At 37.3% G+C, this 17,282-nt stretch overlaps 1 protein-coding gene across 9 annotated transcripts in view; it reads left to right on the top strand.

The window, feature by feature from the left end:
- The window catches only part of LOC106056728 (tumor protein p53-inducible protein 11-like), a 303,798-nt gene that overhangs the window by 278,746 nt on the left and 7,770 nt on the right, over positions 1-17,282 (top strand). For all 9 annotated transcript variants that reach the window (XR_008780115.1, XM_056043786.1, XM_013213558.2 and 6 more), the window contains 3 exons: positions 1,116-1,223; positions 13,689-13,788; positions 15,726-15,827. Coding sequence is in view for 8 of the 9 variants with exons in the window: in XM_056043786.1 (XP_055899761.1) it covers positions 1,116-1,223; positions 13,689-13,788; positions 15,726-15,827 (310 nt within the window). In the remaining variant the exon portion in view is untranslated. The remainder of the gene's footprint in view (positions 1-1,115; positions 1,224-13,688; positions 13,789-15,725; positions 15,828-17,282) is intronic.

Raw genomic sequence — 17,282 nt, 5'->3', positions numbered from 1 at the left:
GCCGCCAAAGGCCGATCACACCAGGAACATCCGCCATTTCCCTTCCCTAAACCAGGCTGACCATGCATGGGACTCGCCGTTATTGAAACGTCTCCTTGAGGAACTACGCCTCTGGATTGTTGACAAAATTGAGGGAGCTCTGCAGCAACTCCTAATCGTTTTCATTTTACGACTGTTTCCACTCGGACTTCAGTATGCGGCAGGGGCGGTCTCAAATCTGACATAACAATTCAATAGTTAATAACCTCGCATCAGCTATTAGGCAGCGTATTGGGAAAAAAAAACCTACCCTTGACCAAACGACAGTTTTTAAATGGTCCATAATAATACTAATGTTAAAAAGAATGATAATTTGTGTGAATATATATAATTTTTTTACTCTAATATAGTATAGAGAAAAATTTTATAATATTTTTTAAATAGTGTTATTCAAATCTCAACTCAGTAACAGAACTGAGTATCGATGTAATTCTCTAATGATGCGAAAACTAAAAGCAACTAGTACAGAATCTCTTCAGGGCCGTAGCTTTTAACGTGGCTACACATCCATCTACTTACCATCTGTACTGAGTTACTTCAATTAGAGACCTGGACTTAACTAGTACAATTTGAAGACATCCATCTACATACCATCTGGTCTGAGTTACTTCAATTGGAGATCTGGACTTAACTATTTCAATTTGATAGACTTTCCTCAAGGGACGTTAACCACAGACTCTCAGGGGGAAGCACAGATCTTAACGGTACAATAATTTCCATTAGAGGCATTCATCTCTTGGTCAGGTCATAAATATCAGGATTGGTGAAATGTAATTTTATGATATTTTAGGAGTGTATGTTTAGACTTGTTCAGAAATATAAATGAAATGGAAATACATGTTTTACTTAATTTAACCGTGCGATTTGAATGGGGAAGCGTGGAATGAAATTAAAGAAGCTGATCTCTAGCAATCTGTGAGGTAAACAATTTATGAGAGTCAACTATAAGGCCTACATTCACATTCTCCAACTTTGTTCTGGTCTTCCACTCAAAGTTATAAGCAAAATAAATGTATTTGACTTTAAAATGATCTCTTTTTTTAAATATTGTTAACAAAGTGTTTTCTTTCTTTCAGTTAAGTCAGATTTTAGGTCACAGCGATCAGCTGTACATTCGACTTCCCTACGGCCTGAGAATATGGCAGCTGCTAATAGCAATCATGTTTACCTTCTACGGCTTGTGGGTAAGCAATATACATAAATATATATATCACTATATCCATACCGACATCGTCATGTCGAAGAACCTATATCACTATGTCAAGTAATAGCACGCATTATTCGTTGTTATTAACAACGGAAGTTGTTGTGTGACTGTTGTCATGGTAACGTCTTGTGGTAGCGCTAAAAATAGCTCATTAAGTCCATGGGTGCTAAAAATAAAAGTTTTCGCATTCCTCAGTATCTGGATTTATTTAGATCAAAGCCTTGATCGAACTGTTTATAACCGGATAAAGTTAGATAGTTTGACCTGTCTTAGAGTATCTATAATACTTCGATGCATCATTATAAGAACTCTGGTCTCGTCATCAATCAGCACTAGATCGAAGAGAGAGCAAATAAAGCGATTGTGATTGTGGTTCTTGTTTGTGACGTAATGTTTGAATTTCAACCTTCAGTTGCACACCTTCATATCCATGTCCTGAACTTTAATTGTGCAGTGCAGTGCAAATGCTATAATGAATGATTTTATTGGTAATGCAGTCTAGTTAGTTGCGCTAGACATATTGCCGCAGTGTACTATAAATATTGGGAAGACGGTAGGTTCCTATTTCGATAAACTAAATTATGGTTTCTTTTATTTGCATATTCTTGAAATATAAATAACATTTGTAATCTGAAACCATCTGTTCTTGCTGGATGTGTGGTATGCGCTCTCGACTGTCGTTTGGTGTTCTGGATGGTCCCGGGTTCGAACCTTCTCCGCTGCCACCCCCCCCCCCCATCGTCCTGCGGAAAGTTTGGGCTAGGATGAAATTATCTTGAAATATAAAGGAACATCCAAAACATGTCAAACATTTTACAAACAGTCTTAATCTTCCACTTTCACTTGTATTCTCAGCTGTTTGTATTGCTTAATGTTCATCTCTTTCAACTCTCTCCTCTGTCTCTCTTTAATTCTATCTATAACTTTCTCTCTCCCTCTAATTCTCTTTCTTTTTTCTCTCTCTAACTCTCTCTCAACTTACTCTCTCTCAAACTCTCTACTTCTCCCTAACTCTCTCTCTCTTTCTTAATCTCTCGCTTATTTTTCCTTTTTGATTTTTTTTTTTTTTTTGTTCTTTCTTTCCGTCACAATTTTGCGTAACCCTGGGACACTAAAGTACACGGTTACCTCCATCTCGCCCTTTTACCAGCTTAGTCTTGCATTAGCTCTGGTCGCTTTTAGAAACACAGAAAGTCGACTCCGACAAAAAATAAACTAGATATTAGATAGACAAGTCTTTTAGCTCTACTTTCTAGAGAACAAAAAACCCACCTTAGATTTTATTATCGGAAAACACCAAAAGGACAACAACCAAATGTTTTAGTAAGAGCTTCAGATAAAACTAGTTGTCCGGGGAAGTCATCGACAACAGTGTGTCCTGGTTCAGAGGAGTTTTCTCCCTTATCTAAGGACAGCAACAGGTAGATCTTTGTTGACGGCTGAACTCACTGTGGAAACTCACTATGCAATTAAACCATTTTAATTGTCACAATTTAACAGTTGTATTTGTTTAAGACACAAAGCACAAGTCTGAAATATAAATAAAAACCACACACTTATAATCAATATGCAAAGAAATGAAAAGTAAATCAAAATGTAATTGGCAATATAAATTTTAATTACGCTGCCAACTTTGTTTTCATGGTTCAAACCCGCGTCTTCCGCATCGTGCTCTTAAACAATGTCCAGTCACCAACAGAGATTCATTTGTACAGGTGACTAAGTTCAGTTGACACACCACGGTATTGTTACTAGTCAATACAGTAGCCTGTCTGTTACAGCCTGTCTAACTGAAGACAATATACCACCCAATCTTTTTTCCTTAAAATGTTTGTAAAATGTTTAACATGTTTCGGATGTTCCTTCAGAGTTTAAGATAGTTTACTTCCTAGTCCAAACCTCCCGCAGGACGACGGGGGATGGGAGAGGGCAGGGTTTGTACCCTCGACCGTCGATAAATCCGAACGACAGTCCAGCGCGCAAACCTCACGACCAGGCAGCACTTCGCTCATTCTGAGTATTTAGCGGAACACTTTGCATATTTTTTAAGAGATTTTAATTTACGGTTGGCCTACTAGTTAATTATTGCAGTAATTTGTGGAACACCTATTCAGGCCTCGGGAAACACTAGGGTTCCTCAGAACACAGTTTGGGAAACACTGAATTAAGGGAACATAATAGCTGTCTGGTTGGTTGTGCGGTATGCGTGCTGGACTGTCGTTCGTTCGTATCTATAGTCTCGGGTTCAAACCCTGCCCGTCCTGTGGGAAGCTCGGGCTAGGAAGTAGATTATCTTCAAATGTAAAGGAACATCCCGAAGTAACGTCTATTAGTTCATAAGACCAGAAGATGTAATTGTAAAACTTTTTAAATCATTAAATAGTAATAAAAAAAAATAGGTAACTGTAGATTTTTGTTTTTGCCATAGTTGTGTCCCATTAGACGTCTATCGCATTGGGTTGTGCGTCTCTATGCATCAATCTTGTTCCATCAGAACTTCTAATTTGGCGTCTCAAATACCTGTTCGCTATCTTGCGAATACAGAGTGCGGCGGCATCCTGGGCTTTAAGAAGCAAGAGACATGATCACCTTATCTCCCAGAATCCCCGCAGTGTAGGCTCCCTTTACCCGATTCCAACCTTCTTAAATAAACTCTCTGTAATCTATAATACAGGTCAGTGAATAATTTGTTATACTTCTTGTTCCAATAAACTCAGGTTCACACAAACACGCGAACACACACATAGACATTTATAATGCATTGACCATTTCTTTTGTAGCATTGGGTAATCAAATATACTTAAGACCTTTTTGTGGCAGTGGCTTATTACGTCTGTATCTTAGACCCGTTTTTTAGCAGTTTGTAATCACGTCTGTACTTTAGACCATTTTGTAGCAGTGGGTAATCACGTCTGTACTTTAGACCATTTTGTAGCAGTGGGTAATCACGTCTGTACTTTAAACTAGATTATAGCAGTGGGTAATCACGTCTGTACTTTGGACTAGATTATAGCAGTGGGTAATCATGTCTGTACTTTAGACTAGATTATAGCAGTGGGTAATCACGTCTGTACGTAAGACTAGATTATGGCAGTGGGTAATCATGTCTGTGCTTTAGACCATTTTGTAGCAGTGGGTAATCACGTCTGTACTTTAGACTAGATTATAGCAGTGGGTAATCACGTCTGTACTTTAGACTAGATTATAGCAGTGGGTAATCACGTCTGTACTTTAGACTAGATTATAGCAGTGGGTAATCAGGTCTGTACTTTAGACTATTTTGTAGCAGTGGGTAATCACGTCTGTACTTTAGGCTAGATTATAGCAGTGGGTAATCACGTCTATACTTTGGACTAGATTATAGCAGTGGGTAATCACGTCTGTACTTTGGACTAGATTATAGCAGTGGGTAATCACGTCTGTACTTTAGACTAGATTATAGCAGTGGGTAATCACGTCTGTACTTTGGACTAGATTATAGCAGTGGGTAATCACGTCTGTACTTTAGACTAGATTATAGCAGTGGGTAATCACGTCTGTACTTTAGACTATTTTGTAGCAGTGGGTAATCACGTCTGTACTTTAGGCTAGATTATAGCAGTGGGTAATCACGTCTATACTTTGGACTAGATTATAGCAGTGGGTAATCACGTCTGTACTTTGGACTAGATTATAGCAGTGGGTAATCACGTCTGTACTTTAGACTAGATTATAGCAGTGGGTAATCACGTCGGCACTTTAGACTAGATTATAGCAGTGGGTAATCACGTCTGTACTTTAGACTAGATTATAGCAGTGGGTAATTCTGTCTGTACTTTAGACTAGATTATAGCAGTTTGTAATCACGTCTGCACTTTAGACTAGATTATAGCAGTTTGTAATCACGTCTGTACTTCAGACCATTTTGTGACAGTGGGTAATCACTCTGTACACCAGACTGTATTATACTTCAGGGTTGCTAACATTTTTCCTGGTCTAAAATGTTCTGTAGCACTCGATACCATACTTCATCTAAAAAAAAATCGATTTTTCATTTTTCCTCGTAGAAACTATATTTAGAGACTTTATTACGGCCTGGTATTTGGCATCCCGGGTTGTTTCGTGATAGAGTGAAATTCTATTTGCTATCAGGTAGAATGTCCACGGAGGTGTAAGTGAGCTTGCTTTTAAAAAAATAAAAAGGGAGGTGGGGTCAGCAATGTTTTCTCTTTGCGACATTTGAGTTTATGTCGCGTGTTGATTATCAGTATTTGGGGGTAGGATTACTTAAAAACTGGAATCCTGATATTACGTCCCTTGAGACGTTCAAAGCAAAAGAACAAAAGATACGTAAACAAAATAATGTTTGGCTTTGCAAGAAAAGTTTCCTAGACCTTATGTTTAGACCAGGAGAAGGGAAGTACTATGAATAAGGTGTTATAATTTGTGTTAATGTTAGTTTTGCGTTGGGGAGATATACAGACTCAATTACAGTTTAATGTTTAAGTATTAGCTTAAAAGGAAACTCTGATGTTTTTTTTTCAAATTTGAGTTATGGACATATTTAAATTTTGCGTAAAAAGTTGTAATAGTAAACATTTTACCATTTTGTATTTAAATGCTAAGAAACATTTATATTTAATAATTTAGTCAGTAAATTCTTGACATCTAAAAAAAAACGGGGTTCTTTGAGATTTTGTTTTTAGGTCAGTTAAACGTCACTTCCCTCAACAATACTGAAAGAGAAACTACATTTAACCAATCGTATCGCTTCATTCTTACAGTAGCTGTTAGTGACGGCCTAGTCCAGAGCTATGGTACAGTTATATATATATATATATATATATACTAGCCTGACATTACCCGCGGCCTGCGGATGTAAGTTTGTGTTTACTAATCTAGTGGGTTGGATTTAGATGTATGTTAAACTTAGCTAATGATCCTTTTAATTTTTTTCTTTTTCGCTACGAAAATGAAATTAGTTTTGCGAAAATGGGTTTACCCGAAGCCAATACATTCTTATCTATTAAAAACGAAAAGAGCGATAGCTTTGTTAAATGAATGGGATTATAAAGTGAACAATTAAACGAAATAATTTTTAGTACGCGATTCATGAATGAATCTAGGCCTATCTCAACTCGGCTTCGCAGATTTCGTAAACGAATGTAGTCTATTAAAAATGCTTTAGAAAACCAAATTTGAATGTTTATTTGATCAAAATATGAAATGAATGGACTATAATTAGTATGTTCATGTGTTAAAGTATAAAACTATATGTGCGAAGAGACGTTTTATCATATTAGAGTTTTAGACCTAGGCATGGTATTGTCTAATGAAAGAATGTTCATCAGGAAATCTGTAGTCACAGATATAAGGAACTAATTTATGTAAAAAATGGTTTTGAAGCACAAATTTGAAGGTTAATTTTATTATATAATGAAACCAATGGACCTTCCTTTGTATTTTCATGTGTCAAAGTAAAAAACTATCTGCGCAAAGTGTATTTCTTAAAATTAGATCTAGATCTAAATCCTTTTGATCTTTTCTCATGTCAACATTGTAGACATGGCCTAGATCCATAAATTATATAGCTGAAATAGAGTCGGACAACTTTTTTTTTGAGGGTCTTACGTTTTTTTTAGGGCTACAATACATACACTACGGTCTAAGTTAGTACCCAAGGAACATTTCTGCCAAGTTTTATCAAGATTGGTTAAACGGTTTTGAGAGAGAGAGAGAGAGAGAGATCTAAAAGCATTAGGATAACCAACTCGAGAAAAAAGTAACATTTTCATTTAAGCCCTCTCTGTCCTAAAAAGTAAATAATTTATGTCTCTGACTGATTCGAACAAACTGGTCAGTGTAAGGCTAGTCGAGACTACGTGTAGTCGGTCATTACAAGACAACCAAGCGATAGTGTTTGTGTGTCTTGAGTGGTCAGGCGAGACAATACATACTGCCATGGTGTTAGTCAAGCATGTAAATCTACTTTCAACACACATTTTTTTTCTTTGTTTATAAGATCTACATCTAACTGCATAGGCGAAAATCTATTTCTTTTACGAGAATGTAAACTTTACAGTATGGTCTCCCGTTATACAATAAGTCAATAGAAATAATTTAATAGGTTAGTGTGACGTAAACACATTACATATAGAAGCTTGCAAGGCAGACACTAGATTTAATCCGCAATGAAATAGGAAATAAAAACAGACCCAAGCAGACACGGAAGAGGTCAGTCATCGGTGAAACTGGGGGTACTGGGACGGCATATCGCAGATGAAGAAAGCTGCTCAGAACCGAGTTTGGTGGAGAGGTGTGGTAGCGGCCCTATGCTCCTCTGGGAGTTTGCAGGATTAACCAATCAAAATGTATCATTAAAGTTTTATTTTTCTTCATCGCCATTTTACCAGGAGAAGGGGAAGGTGGGACATGAAAGGGAGGAAGTGCAAAATGAGTCCCTGGTGCTGCACCCTCAGATGGACACAGTGAACACTCAGTTCTAGAACATCTCGTTTCATAGCACTTTCTGATTCAACTTTTCTAGAACATCTTGTTTCATAGCGCTTTCTGATTCAACTTTTTCTAGAACATCTCGTTTCATAGCACTTTCTGATTCAACTTTTTCTAGAACATCTCGTTTCATAGCACTTTCTGATTCAACTTTTTCTAGAACATCTCGTTTCATAGCACTTTCTGATTCAACTTTTCTAGAACATCTCGTTTCATAGCACTTTCTGATTCAACTTTTTCTAGAACATCTCGTTTCGTAGCACTTTCTGATTCAAATTTTTCTAGAACATCTCGTTTCGTAGCACTTTCTGATTCAACTTTTTCTAGAACATCTCGTTTCATAGCACTTTCTGATTCAACTTTTCTAGAACGTCTTGTTTCATAGCACTTTCTGATTCAACTTTTCTAGAACGTCTCGTTTCATAGCACTTTCTGATTCAACTTTTCTAGAACATCTCGTTTCAAAGCACTTTCTGATTCAACTTTTCTAGAACATCTCGTTTCATAGCACTTTCTGATTCAACTTTTCTAGAACATCTCGTTTCATAGAACTTTCTGATTCAACTTTTCTAGAACATCTCGTTTCATAGCACTTTCTGATTCAACTTTTCTAGAACATCTCGTTTCATAGCTCTTTCTGATTCAACTTTTCTAGAACATCTCGTTTCATAGCACTTTCTGATTCAACTTTTCTAGAACATCTTGTTTCATAGCACTTTCTGATTCAACTTTTCAAGAACATCTCGTTTCATAGCACTTTCTGGTTCAACTTTTCTAGAACATCTCGTTTCATAGCACTTTCTGGTTCAACTTTTCAAGAACATCTGGTTTCATAGCACTTTCTGATTCAACTTTTCAAGAACATCTCGTTTCATAGCACTTTCTGATTCAACTTTTCAAGAACATCTCGTTTCATAGCACTTTCTGGTTCAACTTTTACGAATGTCAAGATTTTAATAACACGTTGTGTTGCTGATTTATTTTCAAAGTTTTCCTTTACTCTAGGGGTTCTCAACCTGTGGGTCGCGACCCCCTTGGGGGTCGATTGACGATTTGCCAGGGGTCACCAAAAACCATTGAAAAAATGGATTGTGTTTGTCTATTCTTCTATATTGCTGTGTGTGTGTGTGCGTGGGGGGTAGGTCGCGGTAGAGTGGGGGATTATAAAATTGGGGTCGCCGAGCTTAAAAGGTTGAGAACCGCTGCTTTACTCCTAGACTCATCCTCGCAGTAAATAACTCAGTCCCAAAATCCAATATTCACAATCTTCCCTCCCCCCCATCTTAGTCCCAAATGTTATGTCTCCTATCTGAAGCTGTGGGTACTCGTAAAGCAATAACCCAGCCGAAGGGCTTCACTAGACGACGTTATGGTGCATGTTACTGTATAGACTCTGCTTGTTGATGTTCGGCCGACGGTTTGCAGCCGGTAACAGCTACTACAACTAAGCTACTGTAGACATACTACATTTTTAATGAAATACGCTTACAAAATGTTGTTGAAAGCTAACTTAAATAAAACTGTTAGTTATTAATATACTCTGCAGGGCCGGCCTTAGATAATTTGAGGCCCTAGGCGATGTTAATTTGGTGGCCTTAAATGAAATAGAAAATAAGCAGCGAAAAACTAAAATTATGCAATTGATCGAGAACCTAGTGTACTCCTACAAATCTTTGAGGACAGGTTTCAATGTTTTTTCTCTAAAAAGAACAATGGTAATAGAGTCGTTTACGAGACCCCCACCAATTGGAGGCCCTAGGAGGCTGCCTAGTTTGCCTATGCCTAAGACCGACCCTGTACTCAGCTTCAACTTAAAACAGGCGTATGTAGAAATACAAGTCAAATAAGAATTTAAACAAGATAACTCAATACACGTCTTTACTGTCTGACATCAATTGTTAGTCTCCCCTTTAACTTTTACGTCATTCCTTTTTTTTTTATTTCACTTGAATTACGCCAGAGCACCTTGTGGTTTCATCAGCAATTTTTTAGCTAACGTAGCACGTAGCTAATAGCATATCATGGCCACATTCTTATATGCTTGTGAGTCTTGGACGCTGACTGCAGAGCTAGAGAGGAGGATCCTAGCAATGGAATTGAGATGCTACAGAAGGATCCTAGGTATCACATTCAAAGACCGCATCACAAACCAAGAGAATACAGACAGGGTTACTGCAGAGATAGGACCCTATGATGACCTGCTGACTATCGAAAAACAAAACGCAAGCTAAAAATCTATGGCCATATTACAAGATCTTCCGGGCAAAGACCTTCCTTCATGGAACAGTTCCAGGAAAAAGAAGAAGAAGCAAACAGAGAAAGCGATGGGAGGACAAGATAAAAGAATGGACGGGCCTGCCATTGAAAGAGGTTCTAACTAAGGCAAAAGACAGAGAGGAATGGAGAAAGACGGTCGCCAAATCTTGCATGGTGCCCCAACGATCCAACAGACTTAGTGATAGGTCAAGGTTGATGAGGAATGTTAACGAGAAGATTGGGACATGAACACACATTCCCATCAGGGAACAGTACCAGGAAAAAGTAGAAGCGGAAGACAGAGAAAGCGATGGGAAGACAAAATAAACGAATGGACGGACCTGACATTGAAAGAGGTTCTAACTAAGGCAAAAGACAGAGGAATGAAGAAAGACGTTTGACAAATCGTGCATGGTGCCCCAACGTTATAACAGACTAAAGGACAGGTGAAGCCAATACCACTCACTTCCCGTCTTCATGGTTACCTCATAAACACGCTCTTAACACGGCTGTATCTCTTACCCTCAATAGCACGTGACTTCTGAATACGTATTGAACTGAAGAATTCAGTTCTCTGCCCTTTTTTTCGGATTTTCCAAAAGTTCTTAAGACTAGTATGAACATCAGAAATCTATCGCCAGATCCTTCGAGAAGGTTTCGTGGTCAGATCACGGTGTAACCTCACGCAATGTAGTCACGACAGTGCATTCTCTGAAATGTCCAATACCTCGTCATGCTTGACCGTCCGTTAAAGAGTTGGTCACATGTGCCGTTAGGTTACGCATGGCCACCCCTACCTGCGCCATCAGTTTATTCATAAAAATAGTATTCAATTAAAACCCACCTGCCCTTTAGTTGGCAATTGAAAGTAACTTTTATTTCAGTTTTTCTTGTTTAAAAACAAACTTCTCACTCACAAGGTTCCGTCCTTTACACATTGTGTTGTTTCTTATCAAGTATTCAGATATCACCGAAGCATCTAATAACTATTAGGCCTACTTGTATTAACACCTGATATCAACACATACATTCTGGCCGAAAGTTTCTCAATCTGAATTGAGCCAACATCATAATTAGTCATGAATGAAAACGTTGCGCCTGGATAATAGTTGTTCTTGTTATTTTTTTTTTAAAGTCAATGAGTTTGTTGTTGACTTTGTATAATGATGGCAATGTCTTTGATTCCGAACCTAAACGAATGAGTGCTGACTTTCACATGACTACGCAAACCCGGTTAAGACCTGCATATTTTTCCGTATCTCATGCAGACAAAGCTGTTGTCCGCCGGTGGTCTATTCAAGTTTTCCTTCCGTCTTCTAAGCCTGTTTGGGTATCAAATGCGTGTACTGCAGATTTTGTGACAGCTCTCCAACTGTCAATTTCAGAGGCAATCCGCTACCAGCAGTGGCGGACTGGGTGTCAAAATTGACCCGGGCATGTCTATGCTATCCGGCCCCCAAATTACATGCCATAGCCTCAAAATCAGTCTGCTTAGTTTGAGAATGTGACGAATATTGTGTTTACCTAACATAATGTTTGTTTGTTTTGTTTGTTTTACATGTTTCGGATGTTCCTTCAGAGTTGAAGATAGTTTACTTCCTATTCCAAACCTCCCGCAGGACGACGGGGAATGTTAGCGGGTAGGGTTTGAACCTTCGACCGTCGATAAATCCGAACGACAGTCCAGCGCGCAAACCGTATGACCAGGCAGCCATCCAATGCAATTCTACTAGTAGGTAGCCTGCATGGTGAGCTATGTAACAAATCAGTTCATGATTTTAACTATTTGGAATTACTAAATGACACTTGAAATTGAGTCTTTTATGACGTGAAAAAAATCGTGCTACCATCTAGGTCTATATTATTAAAACCATATACTTCATATTCACATATAAGGCTGATTAAGATTCCCGATCAACGAACTGCTGGCACATTTTTTGTGACTGTGTCCAAAGGATTACTTGTAGAGCGTAATTATCGGCAGATTTCACCATGAAATTTTCTAAGTGTCCTTGCGTCAACCTATTCTTTAATATCTATAATATGCAGTGACTTCGTTTACAAAATTCTTGGATTGCTTACAAGACAGAATAATTACAAGATACACCCATGTCAATAAATTTTACATCTTTCAAATTCTGTATCTGTAGTATTCTTATAACATTATCACATTATCTGCATTTTTTCTTAGGATTCGTTTTACTCTTTGCCATGTTCTCGGGCATGTGGAATTAAATGTACAAATCCAACACTTCATCCTCCATTCTTCTGTCCGCCCACCTCACAAGGTCGTCAGCTGCTTTCTTGATAACTTGTAGAGTCCTGTTCAAGTATCTACACACACAGTGTTGTATGCTCTCAGAGCGTCATGATCATTTGTTGAAAGGGAATTTAATATCCTTGAGGGAAAACAAATGCTGTCAGGATTGTCTTCTATCTGAGCAGCCTCTTTGTAGGCCTATTTCGATTTAAGTCCACATCTTTGTTGTTTTGATTTAAGTGTTTCTTGGATAACGTGACTTGAATACATAAATGACGTGTTTTGTTCATACAAAGACGCTATTAGCATAAGATTTAATAACGGATGTTGAATATCTTGTGCTTACGACGACACAAATTTATAATTTCACTGCTTTTATTATTATTTATTTATTTTTTTTTGCAAAAGATTCCAGCAACATTTGCTTTCTAAACTTTTGTATGCTCCTTCTTTGTGCTTCTTTTTCGATATTTAATGCATATATTAACTCTAAATATTTATTTGGCCATTTTGTTACACTGCTGAATACAATAATTATGTAATTGTGAATGTCAACTCACGATCATGCGATACCTCAACCATAACAAGAACAGTTCGTACGTGACTGGATAATCCATCTATAATAATATTCAGTAATAGAATATGCCTCCTCTGTTTGGGACCCCTCAACTCAAGAAAACATAAAGAAACTGGAACAGACACAAAATAGAGTAGTGAGATTCATAACAAACGAATGTTCACACTTAACCAGAGTAACACCTTTAGTAAAATCACTAAATTTAGAAAGCCTTCAGGATAGAAGACTTAGAGTAAAGTAGCGATTATACATAAAACACTGAACCATATAATCTTCAAATACAAAAACAAAATTTAATAAAATACTCTGAAAGACACAAAGATAAATGCACATTCCTCGTTCCATATGCTAGGACAAATTTGTACAAATGTTCCTTCTTCCCTAGTGCTTTTAGAGCATGGAATGGGTTGCCTGAGCTAGCCAGGAAAACCAGTGACTTAGCAGAATTTAGGTCATTGGTTAATATGCATGACTAAATGCATGACGCGTAGGACGTAGTCATCTTCTTTTTTGAAGTATCGTCTGTATTATATAAGATAATTTAAGATAAGATAAGATACGATGTGACAAGATATGCAGATCGCTTCTGGGTTTGGGTAGTCATGTGAAACACTGCACTCATCATTATTTAATCTCTGGACATTTTGTTATAGCATGTCTTGTGTTAAACATTCATCAATTTTCCCTTGGTCTCGTCTGCCTATATTTCCGCCTGGATGAGCTCATGTGGACCAACTATCACACAACCAACTATTTCCTATTTATCTCAGTTTGTTTAATTTTCAAATGAAGAAAATGATTTGAATATTCCAATCGCCAGTTTTAATCATGTGTCATTTTTGTTGTCTCTCCCCCAGGCATTGGTGTTACCTTCCCACATCTTAAACACGACCTTGGAGGTCAGTGGGGCTGATGACGTCATACTGCCAGTCCGGCTCTACGGCTGCGCTCTTGTCAGTAAGTAGGTCACTCTAAGATTACAAAAGTCCGGGCCGGGAAAAGTCTCTTGAAATTACTTCCGGGAAATGTTTTTGTTGAAGGAAAGAGCTTGGACTTTTGATTTTAGAAATGTCAGTCTTATTGCCTTTGTTATTAAATGTAGTCCATCCGTAGACCTATATAGAAGATCTAGCAAAGTTTGTCTCTGTCTTTCTTTCTCGCTCTATCTTATGTTTATATTATCCCTGATTCACTCTATCTGTCTCACACATTCTGCTGGTTTTCTCTCTCTTCTTTTAGCCTCTCTCTCTCTCTCTCTCTCTCTCTCTCTCTCTCTCTCTCTCTCTCTCTCCATCTGACTCTCTTTCTAAATGTAATTGTAAAGCCTCTTATCTCCTTGCACTCTCTACCATGCTCATTGTTTCGTTTATTTCTAGGTGACATGTTTTTAAACTTATAGTTTTTTGTATCTTATAGAAATATTTTTCTAACCCTCTTAGAAATATTTAAAATTGTTAAAACTAATTAAATTTTGTTATTAATTTTTTAAAATTATTTTTTGTCAAGAAAAAAATATTCAACACATTTTTAAGATTTTTTTTTCTTCACTCCATCCTGTTCGTGATTTTTTTGTTGTTTTTTTGGGGGGATTATTTATATAGAAAACTCTATTGGTTTTTTAGTTTTTGTTTTATCTGACCATTAGATCCAGGTTTTAAATCTAGTTCAGTGAAACAAATACTATTAAATTGTTGAATTTAGGGTTAGGGAGCTTCTAAATTGTTTTTATTTTTATATATAAAGTGCTGTTAGAAATTTAATGCACAACATTTCAAAAGGAGAAAAGCTTAAATGCTACTATGTAGCTTTATTCTGTTGTTTGGACTGGCACCTCTTTCTCATACACTGCAGGAAATACAAGAATGGGTCTTTCCTTAAACAGAGGGTTGTGCTATTTAAAGGCATCCAACAACACACCTTTTACAGTATTTGTACACATTCCTCGTCCCATATGCTAGGACAAATTTGTACAAATGCTCCTTCTTCCCTAGCGCTATTAGACTTCTTCCCTAGCGCTATTAGACTTCTTCCCTAGCGCTATTAGACTTCTTCCCTAGCGCTATTAGACTTCTTCCCTAGCGCTATTAGAGCATGGAAGGGGTTGCCTGAGTGACTTGGCAGAATTTAGGTCATGTGGTTAATATGCATGATTAAATGCATGACGCCTAAGACGTAATCATCTTCTTTTTGCGAAGTAACGTCTGTATGATATAAAATAAGATAAGATACAGCCTAAGGTGAGATGCTGGAAGAGGTGGAAAGCCTCTTATACCTTGGCAGTCTCCTGGACAATCATGGAGGAACAGATACTGATGTCAAAACTTGCATTGGTTAAGCTTAAGCACTCTTCCATCAGCTGTAGAAACACATTGGGATCCAGGGAATTGATCGCCTCACAGCGATTCGTGTGATTTGCTGGCCAGAGGATCTCAAGAATGAGAAACTGTGGCAAAAAACAAAACAAAAGCCCATTATAGAAGATATCCTTCAGAGATGCTGGAGTTTGATAGGCTATGCCTTTTGCAACCTGCATCCAACATCACAAGACAAGCCATTACCCTCAAAGTGGAAGAGGGGACAACTTAGGAGGACATATCGCCTCCCTCCTATGGAAGCCGATGGGCGAAACATTAGAGAGACTCAGCCCTACTGCCGCAGTTTTAGGCTAGGATGTAATACTCTTCAACTATGAAGCAATTGTATCTAAATGGCTTATGAGCATAAAAATCATTTAAATGAAAAATTTTTGAAGATGTTTGATCTTATGACTACAATGTCTACTGTCGAGTGTTTTACAGATCAGCAGTCAAGCTTGTATATATGAACTATACATTTACTGTTTCAACATATTAGCCAATCAAATTGTATCGTTTTTTTTCTCTCTGTAACTTTAGGCCTGTCTATTGTGTACTGGATGACGCTGAGCACACAAGATCGTGACATCATACGTATGTGTTTGATGACGTCAATTGTATACTTTGGCGTTCAGTTTATAGGTTGGTAATGAACACAGACACAATTTAAAACGTTTTTTTTTTTAATGTTTTATTTAAATGTTATTTATTCACCACATACATGTGTTTTATAGTTTGGAAAATAAGTTTCTACTTTTAATCCTATCACATGATGGATGGCAACTTGAACCATTCTAAATGAAATAAGAGAGTAATAATATGTTAATACCAAATTGTTGAGTTTTAACATTAATAGTATTAATGGTCAATACATGTTATTGTTTGGGGTTGGTTTGTTGGTTATATATAAATCTTTAACATGAGAAAAAATGTATTGCTTAATCTGGGTACATTGCACACAAAAAACAAATCTGGTTTGTGTTGTTGTTGTTTCCAAGGTAATGTATTTGACGTTAAATAACTTTTTTGAAACTGTACTCTATCTCTGAACCAACATTAAATTTACTAGCATACTTTTTAGCTTTGTTAGAAGACGGCAATTACTGTGTATGTTAATGTTACATTTGGGTAAGCTAGTTTTGGCTGCAATAGTAAAACCACGTAAATTGAACTAAAATATGAACAATAATTGACTTTTGTAGATTTGTATAAAATGGAAATTACTTAATAATTAAATTATTGGTGTACCCACGGTACTGTACTGAATACAAAAGTATTGAGAAACTCTACATTTTTTTTTAAACTATATACATCTCTATATTTTTTTAAGGCAAATGAAAAAAAAATATACAAATATCAGAGTAAAACCTTCAGTATGAGATTTTCCAACTCAAAACAACACATTTTAGAGGGTTCTTTTCTTCATACTATATGACATTTTCTAACCAAATTTAGATTTAGCATCAGTTGTGTCTATTGTCTTTATGTCACCTGTGTAGTGACCGCTGGTTAACCAGTTGTTTCAACTCCTGTGCCTGCCCCTGTACTTGTGTGGCCATGTCCTTATACTCTCGTGTTGCCTCGCTGTGTATACATAGCGTACGTAACTCTGTTTGCGTGTCCTGTACACAGTCACAGAATAGACATCTATAGGAACCCTTGTGTGTCCTGTACACTGTCACAGAATAGACATCTGTAGGAACCCTTGTGTGTCCTGTACACAGTCACGGAATAGACATCTGTAGGAACCCTTGTGTGTCCTGTACACAGTCACAGAATAGACATCTGTAGGAACCCTTGTGTGTCCTGTACACAGTCACAGAATAGACATCTATAGTAACCCTTAGTGTGTCCTGTACGCAGTCACAGAATAGACATCTATAGTAACCCTTAGTGTAAACAAAAACTTCTTTTTGGGGAGGCAGCTACAAAAAAAAATGTGGATGGTATTTAATTTTACTCTGCCAGGTTATAGGCCACTGTTTTTGGAGTGGCCAGTTTTAAAATGTGGAGTAAGTTTGGTTTTTCTAAGTTAGTTTAATTCTATGTCCAACCCTCTTGATAGCATATAAGTACGAAACTAAACAACCTCTGATA

The sequence above is a fragment of the Biomphalaria glabrata genome, chromosome 10 (genome assembly GCF_947242115.1).
Source record: "Biomphalaria glabrata chromosome 10, xgBioGlab47.1, whole genome shotgun sequence".
NCBI classification, from domain to species: Eukaryota; Metazoa; Mollusca; class Gastropoda; family Planorbidae; genus Biomphalaria; species Biomphalaria glabrata.
This window is presented reverse-complemented; position numbering and strand designations above follow the sequence as displayed.